Source organism: Neoarius graeffei, chromosome 9, assembly GCF_027579695.1.
Source record: "Neoarius graeffei isolate fNeoGra1 chromosome 9, fNeoGra1.pri, whole genome shotgun sequence".
In the NCBI taxonomy this organism is placed as follows: Eukaryota; Metazoa; Chordata; class Actinopteri; order Siluriformes; family Ariidae; genus Neoarius; species Neoarius graeffei.
In genome coordinates, this window is record NC_083577.1 from 79,879,144 (window position 1) to 79,891,700 (window position 12,557).

General features: G+C 40.4%; 1 protein-coding gene across 5 annotated transcripts in view; it reads right to left on the reverse strand.

Moving 5' to 3' along the window:
* Nucleotides 1-10,518: 10,518 nt before the first annotated feature.
* Nucleotides 10,519-12,557, reverse strand: part of col18a1a (collagen type XVIII alpha 1 chain a) — a 327,724-nt gene continuing 325,685 nt past the window's right edge. For all 5 annotated transcript variants that reach the window (XM_060930350.1, XM_060930349.1, XM_060930347.1 and 2 more), the window contains one exon: nucleotides 10,519-11,971. In XM_060930350.1, coding sequence (XP_060786333.1) covers nucleotides 11,758-11,971 — 214 coding nt within the window. In that variant the 3' untranslated portion in view covers nucleotides 10,519-11,757. The remainder of the gene's footprint in view (nucleotides 11,972-12,557) is intronic.

A 12,557-nucleotide genomic window follows, 5' to 3' on the forward strand; every position in this document is an offset into this window, starting at 1 on the left:
AATGAACGATCCTCTCTGGCTAAGATGTCTGCCAGTTTTCTGGAAGTCCTCTCATAGGGAACTCATCCCAAAGTGCGTAGAAACATATCTGTGACGAATCTCAGTCATCCAGGTACATAGTAATCTCTGGTTGGTTGAAGAGAGCAACTGGAGAGGATCGTTCATTTTTGTCAACCTGGAACGACCATCACTGAACAGAGGTGGGTGTCTATGACATCTTTTATCAGCCACCTACAATGCAGCCATCAGCATTCTGATTCGGATTCTATGATGAGCCATGAGAGGATAAATACTGGATACTCCCTATTAGTCAGACAGAACTGAGGAAGCCTTTAGGATGAGAGGCGAAACGTTTTCAAGAATCTTCAAGCAAGTCCAGTTGCTCTCTTCATCCAACCAGAGATTACTATGTACCTGGATGACTGAGATTCGTCACAGATATGTTTCTACGCACTTTGGGATGAGATCCCTATGAGAGGACTTCCAGAAAACTGGCAGACATCTTAGCCAGAGAGGATCGTTCATTTTTGTCAACCTGGAATGACCATCATTGAACAGAAGTGGGTGTCTATGACATCTTTTATCAGCCACCTACAATGCGGCCATCAGCATTCTGATTAGTCAGACAGAACTGAGGATGCCTTTCAGATGAGAGGCGAAACGTTTTCAAGAATCTTCAAGCAAGTCCAGTTGCTCTCTTCAACCAACCACAGATTACTTATTCTCCGTAATATTTCCACGTAAACCATCGAGCTAGTTTAGTTGTTTTAACTTTCAGTTAAAATTTTTCCAGTGCAAATTAGCTCCACCTCAGCAAAAATAGACCTGTGTGGTTCTGACCGTCTTTTTTGTTTGTTTATTTGTTTGTTTGTTTTTGCTAAAAAGCAGTTCATAAGGCATAGTTTCAGAAGATGCTCAGAGTAAAGGAAAAACTTGTCAATGTATTTATTACAAAGAGAGAGAGAGAGAGAGAGAGAGAGCACAAAATCATGGAAACCCTATATTTCATTGAAAATAGTACAAAGACAACATATCAAATTTTGAAACTGAGAATTTTTTTTTTTTTTTGGAAAAATGTATGCTCATTTTCAATTTAGTGCCAGCAACATATTTTAAAAAAAAGGTGGGACAGAGGCAACAAAAGACTGGAATATTTGTGTAATGTAGAAAAAAAAACCTAATGAAGCTGGGTAGTAATGATTGGGAACAAAAGGAGCATCCCAGAGAGGCGGAGTCTCTCAGAAGTAAAGATGGGGAGGGGTTCACCGCTCTGTAAAAGACTGCATGGGCAAACAGTGCAAAAAATTTAAGAAAAACATTTCTCAATGTAAAATTGCAAAGAATTTAGGGATTACATCATCTCTGGTACATAATATCATTAAAACTGATCTTCGGGCGGGCGGCACAGTGGTGTAGTGGTTAGCGCTGTCGCCTCACAGCAAGAAGGTCCGGGTTCGAGCCCCGTGGCCGGCGAGGGCCTTTCTGTGCAGAGTTTGCATGTTCTCCCCGTGTCCGCGTAGGTTTCCTCCGGGTGCTCCGGTTTCCCCCACAGTCCAAAGACATGCAGGTTAGGTTAACTGGTGACTCTAAATTGACCGTAGGTGTGAATGTGAGTGTGAATGGTTGTCTGTGTCTATGTGTCAGCCCTGTGATGACCTGGCGACTTGTCCAGGGTGTACCCCACCTTTCACCCATAGTCAGCTGGGATAGGCTCCAGCTTGCCTGCGACCCTGTAGAACAGGATAAAGCGGCTACAGATAATGAGATGAGATGATCTTCGGGCCTGTGATCTTCAGGCCCTCAGGAGACACTGCATTAAAAGCAGACACGTATCCGTAGTGGAAATCACTGTATGGAATCAGGAACACTTCAGAAAACCATCGTCTGTGAAAACACTTCATTACTGTATCCACAAATGCGAGTTAAAACCAGATATAAACAATATCCAAAAACACCGCCACCTTCTCTGGGCCCGAGCTCTTTTACGATGGACTGAGGCAAAGTGGAAAATTGTCCTGAGGTCTGACAAATCAAAAGTAGAAATTCTTTCTAGAAATCATGGACACCACGTCCTCCAGGCTAAAGAGGAGAGGGACCATCCGGCTTGTTATCAGCGCACATTTCAAAAGCCAGCATCTGTGATGGTATGAGGGTGCATTAGTGCACATGACCTGGGTAGCTTGTACATCTGGAAAGGTATCATTAATGCTGAATGATATATACACGTTTCAGAGCAATATTGCTGCCATCCAGACAAAATCTTTTTCAGGGAAGGCCTTCCTTCTTTCAGCAAGACAATACCAAACTGCTTTCTGCACATATTAAAAAAGCATAGCTCCGTAGTAAAAGAGTCCTGGTGCTAAACTGGCCTGCCTGCAGTCCAGATCTGTCTCCCATTTAAAACATTTGGCGCATTATGAAGCACAAAATACGATAAAGGAGAACATGAACTGTTGAGCAACTGAAATTGTATATCAGGCAAGAATGGGACAACATTTCTCTTTTAAAACTACAGCAATTGGTCTCCTCAGTTCCCAAACATTTACAGAGTGTTGTTAAAAGCAGAGGTGATGCAACATAGTGGTAAACATTCCCCTGTCACAACTTTTTTGAAATGTGTTGCTGACATCAAATTCAAAATGAGCATATATTTTTTTAAAAACAAGAACATTTCTCAGTTTCAACATTTGATATGTTGTCTTTGTACTATTTTCAACGAAATATAGGTTTCCATGATTTCCAAATCATCAGATATTCTGTTTTTATTTACGTTTTACATACATTTTTACATACAAAAGTGTGGGGTATGTCGCTGGTATGTCATAAGTAAATATGTGGGAAAATACCAAAACTGAAATTGAATATGACACTGGCATCCCTATGCTATAATATTTAGCTCCGATATATTTCAACAACCAAAATACAAATCATCTAGTTATCTTAAGACCAAATGAACGACGCGGTAAACAAAAAAGCAGGGTTTTGTTTTTGTTTGTTCAGTAATTCATAATGTGCAAATTTTTTGGACATTTCTTTGAGTTGAATGCAGCCTAATAAGTTGTTCCAGCAGGCAAAAGAAAAATCTCAGCTTCATGACCTGTCACAGCCATGGATTGCAACACTTTTTTTAAAAAATTACACAAGCATGAGCCTAATAAATAAACAAGCAGTTTTAGAGCTAACCATATGTCATGTCCTCACTTAACAGCTGCTTGAAATTGAATTTGTGAAAAAGGCAGCATGTTCAAGTGTAGATATTTTCGCAGATGAGCCATTAAAGCAAACAAAACAAATACACTGCCTTTACAGTAATCCCACAGAAACATCTCCATGTCAGTGACTCCTGAGGACAGCATAAACACAGCACGTCGAACACACATGGCTTCCACACGAGCACCAATGTAATTAAAGTCCTCATTCTGTCCCGCTATTGTATCATTACTGTCTCTAAGCCACTTAAATGTGATTACTTATTACTCACCAGATACTAAGTATAGCCTTGGTGGAGCAGTGTGGAGATAACAGGCAGCTGAAGATGTACCGCCTCGTTCTGAAAAGCAGAGTCTTAGGAGCATAATCTAGCACTCAGCAAATTACAGACGAATACTGATTTACAGGCCAGGCAACAGTGATGACAAATACTTATCACAAAATAACTCGATTTTGCAGGGAACATGAACGTCAGTTGAAATTCAGTTCAGATTTTAAAATGAGCTTTTCATCTTTCACATGAGAAGAAATAAAAAGTAGCTTTCTAAAACATGACAAAAGCAGATGGAACAAAAAGCTGAGGTGAACTGAATCAAGTCATTTGATATCATGCAATTTGTTCTGACTGAACAAATTGCTCTTTAACGCACTACTGGTTGAAGAAGGTCCTTTCCACAGCGTGAGCAGCTCTTTTTACTCCCTGATTTGTGCCTCAGAGGTCCTCTCAAGGCCGCATAGCTAAATCCTATTGAAGGGGTTATAAAGCCCTCGAGGCAGACACTGAGACAGTGCAAAAAACACTATAGTGGAGAGTGCTGTCTCATCAGAGGGGCCTGGAGGGTGATTTAGGGACATCCATGAATCATAGCTTCTGGCTTTCTTTGCCATAGGGGTGAAGAGCACAAGCCTGTGGCTTTGCAATGCATGAACTGTATTTCAGCCACCGTTAACTCTGGAGTTATATCTGAATGGACACGTTCACTTGGCTGCACCTAAAAAACAAATCCTAAGAATTAAAAAAAAAAAAAAAAACACCAAGGGAACATTGGTATTTTAAAATGAATTTCCATGCATTTCTACATTGAATATGCACAAATAAATGTACAGTTTGCCCCCGAATGAATTCTCATGATGGCAGCAAACAGAAGCTCAGAAAAGTATTCTCCGTATCCAGCATGATGCAACACTGCAGAAAGGCACAGTATTAACTCATTCAATCCCATTCTTTCAGCCACAAGTTTCATACTTGGGCAGTCTTGTGGCACATAATGTCCACTTTTTCAAAACTGTTTTGGAGAACGCATTAGTTTTACTCAGTCACAGTTGTGCCTGTTGGACAGCTACAGTCAAAATGTGCATCGTCTCTTCAGCTAGACCCAATAGTATGTAAAAAATATGCAATACTGAAATAAAGTTGGCCTAGTGGTTAGCGTGTCTGCCTCTTGATCGGGAGTTCAAAGGAGATTTCTGAGGGCCTCAGAAAAAGCGTTGTTGATGCTCATCAGGCTGGAAAAGGTTACAAAACCATCTCTAAAGAGTTTGGACTCCACCAATCCACAGTCAGACAGATTGTGTGCAAATGGAGGAAATTCAAGACCATTGTTACCCTCCCCAGGAGTGGTCGACCAACAAAGATCACTCCAAGAGCAAGGTGTGTAATAGTCGGCGAGGTCACAAAGAACCCCAGGATAACTTCTAAGCAACTGAAGGCCTCTCTCACATTGGCTAATGTTAATGTTCATGAGTCCACCATCAGGAGAACACTGAACAACAATGGTGTGCATGGCAGGGTTGCAAGGAGAAAGCCACTGCTCTCCAAAACGAACATTGCTGCTCGTCTGCAGTTTGCTAAAGATCACGTGGACAAGCCAGAAGGCTATTGGAAAAATGTTTTGTGGACGGATGAGACCAAAATAGAACTTTTTGGTTTCAAGGAGAAGTGTTATGTTTGGAGAAAGGAAAACACTGCATTCCAGCATAAGAACCTTATCCCATCTGTGAAACATGGTGGTGGTAGTAGCATGGTTTGGGCCTGTTTTGCTGCATCTGGGCCAGGACGGCTTGCCATCATTGATGGAACAATGAATTCTGAATTATACCAGTGAATTCTAAAGGAAATTGTCAGGACATCTGTCCATGAACTGAATCTCAAGAGAAGGTGGGTCATGCACCAAGACAACGACCCTAAGCACACAAGTCGTTCTACCAAAGAATGGTTAAAGAAGAATAAAGTTAATGTTTTGGAATGGCCAAGTCAAAGTCCTGACCTTAATCCAATTGAAATGTTGTGGAAGGACCTGAAGTGAGCAGTTCATGTGAGGAAACCCACCAACATCCCAGAGTTGAAGCTGTTCTGTATGGTGGAATGGGCTAAAATTCCTCCAAGCCGGTGTGCAGGACTGATCAACAGTTACCGGAAACGTTTAGTTGCAGTTATTGCTGCACAAGGGGGTCACACCAGATACCGAAAGCAAAGGTTCACATACTTTTGCCACTCACAGATATGTCATATTGGATCATTTTCCTCAATAAATAAATGACCAAGTACAATATTTTTTGTCTCATTTGTTTAACTGGCTTCTCTTTATCTACTTTTAGGACTTGTGTGAAAATCCAATGATGTTTTAGGTCATATTTATGCAGAAATATAGAAAATTCTAAAGGGTTCACAAACTTTCAGGCACCACTGTCGTATTTTTTAATGTTGAAACATTTAATTTAATTTCATTATTTTAAAGGCATTTTTGGTCTGGTTTACGGTTATTTATCACAAGTCTGTTAGCACAACTCTAAGTTCTTTAGCACAAGCTCCAAGAACACTTAAACTTTATTATGAATACTACTGATCACGTTTAAAGATGTCTGATGGATTTTTTTTTTATGAAAGTTGCCAAGATTCTCGGTGGTGTAGTGGTTAGTACTGTAAGAGTCTAGACCGAGTCTACCACACTGTACAACAACAACATCAAATCTCAGAATGGCTTATCAAAACATTTATAAAATGAGTGATTAGTTAAATAAAACTTGATATCAGGAAACATTACAAAAAAACAATCTTTTGAAACCCACTGATCTGCCGTGCTATGTTCAGTATAAAGGCATTTATTTCAATAAATGCCACTAGTGAGGTACACTGAACATTATATGTACCCGAAAGAGAACCCTTCGTGGTTTGGGAGTTTTATCGGTCCGGCAGGTTCATTCAGCTGCTGAGTGCTTCGGTATATCGAGAGGCAAAAGCCGAAGAATGCTTCTTTGTTTTTCAGGCTTTGGAATATCGCTAGTTTCAGATGATGAATAGTGTTGATTGTTATCTTCTAGAACCGAAGGCCATTCCGCAGATCATGGAAATATTGCTGGGTCACAGTCCGTCTTTTTCCCACCAGAGAAATGTAAGCTACAAACACTTGTCCATTTCGATTCAGTTCGAAGGTTTTCGCTTCAGATTAAACTTATCCATTTCTTTCTTCTCTTCTTCTCGACTGGCAGCTGATAAAAGCTCACATTAGGTGTTCTCTTTGTTATGGAGACACAGTTAGGCACACAGCAGTTCACTTTAGGCATGGTTAAAACCAGTTAGACAGAACAATGCAGTGTTTTAACAAAGACGAAAGTAAACGATACGGCGGAGCTGACCCCGGGTATTGCTCATAATGCATTGCGGTAAACAAGCGATGACGTAGTCAGGGGTTAGGGTTATTCCAAAGTGTTAATTTTACAAATTGGATATAAAAGCACAACAAGTAATAATCAAGATATTAATAGCTAATAAACAATATCTAGCTTCACTTGATCATTCGTGCAGTTATCTTCTCAGCCCATCATGTACCGGTAGCAGCAGTGCAATACATAAAATCATGCAGATACTGGCCAAGAGCTTCAGGTAATGCTGATCTCCTGGGATTTTTACACATCTCATCTGAGGCCACTGTGGACATGAGCTAATCAAAACTAGGCAGTTAAAGATTGGAGGAAAAAAAAAAACAGGTGACATTTTTCCAGTCTTCACCCAACCACATTTGGTGAGTCTCTCCCTACTATCCACTCCATCTTGCATTCTGAGATGCTTTTCAGATAACCATTGCTGTAAAGAGTGACTAATTGAGTTATTGTAGCTTTCCTGTCAAATCAGTCAAACGTGTCTGTCCGTTCTATTCTGACTTCACTCATTAACAAGACGTTTCCACTTGCAGAACTGCTTCTCACTGGATGGATTTTGTTTGTTTTTGTTTCTTGCAACATTTTGTCAATGGAAAATCCCAGGAGGTCAGCAGTGTCTGAAACACTCAAACCAGCATGTCTGGCGTCAACAACCACGCCAGGGTCAAAGTAACTGAGATCACATTTTCCCCCATTCTGATGCATGATGAAAACATTAACTGAAGCTCTTGACCTGTATCTGGGTGGTTTTTGTTTGTTTGTTTGTTTGTTTTTGAAATACACCACTGTTTCATGATTGACTGATTGGATAACTGCATGAATGTACAGGTTTTCCTATTAAAGGGGAACAGAGGGCAATATATAGAGTAAATATAACAATAAAACACACATTAACGAACCTTATTCAAGACTTACAAAAGTTTTTTTGTTCTAAGGTTGGAAAGTTATAGTGTTTTGAAAGTAGCTCAAGCAAACTATTTCCACAGTTTGAACAGCCCGCCATGATATTAATTTTATCCAATCAGAATGCACGTTCATTTTCTCTGCGTAACACTCATGACGCATGTATGTGTTGGCTCATTGAGGTTGGGACTAGCACGTGTGAATCGGAAAGTAGGATGAATTGTAAGCGATCGGCTACACAATGCCACAGTGTGTTGCTTTCGGGTGTAATAACAGGACCGATGGAAAGCATAACGATCCTCCAGACGTGTCTTTTGCGGGATCTCTTCGTATGATTCAACAGAGCTGTCGCTTTCACTTGATGCGCCCGACGCCATGATTACACGCTTCTCTCCTAGTGCAGTGGGTAGGGCTGACGTCACGGTCTTTTAAAAATGGTGACTCTTGTGCCGTTTAGCGTACCGACTATTATATTTACAATTACCAAGATATTTCGTTGTTTTCTAGTATATAAATTTGATAGAATACTTAAGAATACAATACATTACTTTGTCACATCAGCAACTGTATATATTATATTTGGTACCCCTTTAAAGTGGACAGTGAATAAATATTAATAAGATGTTCTGGACAAATGTTGTGCTCCATCAGCTGTGCTACAGCAGGTCAAAACACCAAATATTATATTTCCATTTGGACCCATCTTATAAATAGAGGATATTACACGGTCGCATGAAGATGTGAAGTTTATCTCCGAGTGGTGAATATATTAATGAGTGAGCAAAGCAAATGAGTGAGAGATTTTCAATATGGGAAGATAAACTTCATATCTTCACACTACCGTTAGGGTGCATCAGTTGCCCTCACTTTCATAAAATCTGATGCATTTTTGTTTGGGTGTTCCTTTTCACCAATAAAGACATCCTGTAAAATTTTTTGACCATATTCAAAAGTCTAATGGTGGCACCATGAGGTTCATTTTTTGCCAAAAAACGCTTATTTTATGTTCTCGTGTAAGGTTTGAATCACAATGTTGGACTCCATTTATTGATTTCTTGTGACCCAGAGATCATGTTAAGAACCTTTGCATTTAATAGGGGCTAGCATATGCATAGGCGGCAAGCTTAAAACCAGGGTTATAACATTGATAGATAATGCTAGTGACACCCTAAAATAAACCTCCAAATATTTTTAGACATTCTATACATACTGTCTACAGTATCTAAGATATTTGGTATACTCTATAAGGTGCCATAATGTTTCATGAAAAGTGATCGAAATTTTGTCATAAAAGTCATAAAATAGCAGCTTTTTCCATAACTTTGAGCTCCTGGTGCCACCATTAAACTTTTGAATTTTATCAAAATATTTCACCCAGTGTGTTTTCTTACCAAAAGGAACATAAAAACAAAAATGCATCATGATCGGAGGAACTTTTCATTTTTAGGGGGCAACTGATGCACCCTAACCACCATGTAATGCCCTTAATGTTACATTACATTACATGGCATCATACACATCAACCATTCCTGCTGGTCCAGGGAATCGAACCGGTAAACTTTTGGTCCCAAAGCTGCTTCTCTAATCATTAAATGGACACATCCACAAAAAAACCCTGCAAATTAATCATCCATCCATCCATTATCCATAACCGTTTATTCTGTGCAGGGTCGCAGGCAAGCTGGAGCCTATCCCAGCTGACTACGGGCGAGAGGCGGGGTACACCCTGGATAAGTCACCAGCTCATCGCAGGGCTGACACATAGAGACAAACAACCATTCACACTCACATCTACAGTCAATTTAGAGCCACCAATTAGCCTAACCTGCATGTCTTTGGACTGTGGGGGAAACCGGAGCATCCAGAGGAAACCCACGCAGACACGGGGAGAACATGCAAACTCCACACAGAAAGGCCCTCGCCAGTCGCTGGGCTCGAACCCAGGACCTTCTTGCTGTGAGGCAACAGCGCTAACCACTACACCACCGTGCCGCCCTATTATTATCTCATCTGATCTCATCTCATCATCTCTAGCCGCTTTATCCTTCTACAGGGTCGCAGACAAGCTGGAGCCTATCCCAGCTGACTACGGGTGAAAGGCGGGGTACACCCTGGACAAGTCGCCAGGTCATCACAGGGCTGACACATAGACACAGACAACCATTCACACTCACATTCACACCTACGGTCAATTTAGAGTCACCAGTTAACCTAACCTGCATGTCTTTGGACTGTGGGGGAAACCGGAGCATCTAAAGGAAACCTACGCAGACACGGGGAGAACATGCAAACTCCGTACAGAAAGGCCCTCACCAGTCTCTGGGCTCGAACCCAGGACCTTCTTGCTGTGAGGCAACAGTGCTAACCACTACACCACCATGCCGCCCTATTATTATTATTATTATACTTTTGCCACTCACAGATGTGTAATATTGGATCATTTTCCTCAATAAATAAATGACTGAGTATAATATGTTTGTCTCATTTGTTTAACTGGCTTCTCTTTGTCTACTTTTAGGACTTGTGTGAAAATCTGAAGATGTTTTTGGTCATATTTATGCAGAAATACCGTATAGAAAATTCTAAAGGGTTCACAAACTTTCAAGCACCACTGTAAGTTTGAAGGAAATGCTTCTGGTCATGTGACATGGTCCTAATATACTTGAAACCAGAAACTATGCCAAAGAATTCATCTTGAACTCTAAAGAAAACGTCTATTACACAAGAAGTACTACCAACACCGTGTTTTTCAGGTGAATGGTGAAAAATCATTTATTCAGTGCCATGTAAAAATGCTAAAGCACATAACAGTTACAAAAAGGATGTGAGTTCCACAGGGCCATACTTCTATCACCACCTCTACAGCAGAGTTAGCATTTGAGATTTCACACAGATGTATTATAAATGCATGTCGTTTCGTAAATTACTCTCTGTACTGAACGTACACATGTAATTTAAACAAAGCAGCAAGTGAATTAGTTTCCCACTTGTCGGTGAACGACTGTATTGCAGAAATAGGACTGATTTTCAATTAAAAGCACCTTTTAGCACATGTACTGCTCTTTGAAATATACCGGAAACTGTTTTTTTTTTTTTTTCCATTTCCTGTAGAAGTGATTTGGAAGGAACAAAAACAATAACACAGAGAATAAAGTCCATATTCATTTTCCACTGATCATCTTTCATATACGTTTGATCTCATAGCCGACAAGTGACAACCGTATGTAGCTTATGATTCAGGGGATAAATACTGAAATATTCAAGGGAGCCCAAAAGTATTCTTTTGTGGTCATGGTTTAAGAAAAGCCTATGTTAGGTTCACACTTTTGCCTGTGGATATGGAAAACAAATCCAGCAAAAGGCGCGAGCTAAAATAGAAGAAAACAATATTCAGTTTCAAATTCATCATTTAGGGTGTTTTTTGCTTTGTTTTAAGCGCAAAATAAATATTTACTCTGTTTGTGGCTTAAATCTAAAACGGTTTTGGACGTGTCTGACCCTTAATTTTCAAAAAATAAAAAATAAAATAAAATAAAAATATCCTTGAATGAAAACGGAAGCAATAAACGAAAACAAAGTTATACAAAAATACGTAGCTAAAACTGGTTAAATATACCACTTAAGACATTTTTATAAAGAAACATAAAAACCAACAGGAATGACAAACATTTCATATACAATTTTATATGGAAAATACAATTGAAAACCATGCCTCTCTGCATTTTCGGTCCTCTCTGGTTCAAACCCCTCCTGGAAAATATGTGCCAATGCCGAGAGACAGCGCCAACAGCCTGTCATGTTGGCATTATAAAAAGAACCAGAGGACAACGGGTAGCCTCTCTGCTATACAGACCCAGTCCCTGTTTGTTTGTTTTTAATTTATTTTCTTTTTGGTTTTTACGTTATAAACAGGGTGGAAAAAAAAAAAATCTTCCCAGACAGTTAACCTAATGTGGTCTGCACTCTATTGGACTAACAGATCATTTATTTCTTAGACTGTGTGATGTAGCTGTTCTCGATACACAGCACTATGAAGTTGTTGGAGCAGCTGCTGGGTTTCTGCTGTAGGAGCTGGCCAGCCTGCAGAGATGAGGCCAGACCCATCACGGCGTGATCCGACGTCCTCCACGTCTCACAGTAGTTATCCAATTGACGGTGACCCTCGGCACTGGAGCCATGCCAGATCATCTTCTCTGGCCTAGAGCACACACAGGAGGAGAAATATTATACTACAGAATGAAATAAAACATGTGATGCCACATGCAGAGTCAAGAGTCAAGCAAGGAGAGGGTGGGGGTTGGAGGGAGGTGGGGTGGGGGATTCGTTTTGTCCTGTGTGAAGGTGACTCAGGTGCTGTTACACCGCAGGAATGCTTATGCATCAGTTTAGGTGCTCTGTATGTGGCCTAGGGGAAACATTTCTATTTTAAAATCTTACTTATGTGTCGGGACAAATCAGAGGCACTGGCTTCCAACTGAGAAGTTAAAGGAGAACTGAAGGCAATTTTTTTTGCATTTTCGATCGCTATTTTGTCGCTGCTATAGCAAGTTACGAGTGTTTGAAATATGCTCTGTAATATATCAGTCCATATGTCAAAGCGACGGCCGTAAACGAGATTCGTTGAGACCTGTGCGAGACATCGTGGGACGGAAGTAAAACGTACAGCGGAAATCAAAGTGACCGACGTCTGCCAACGTTGTCAAAAGACACGCGCGCCCTTTTTCGAATGCTGACGTAATCAGGCCGGAAATTTTGTTTGTTTTGATAGCAATCAGGAAAGTTTG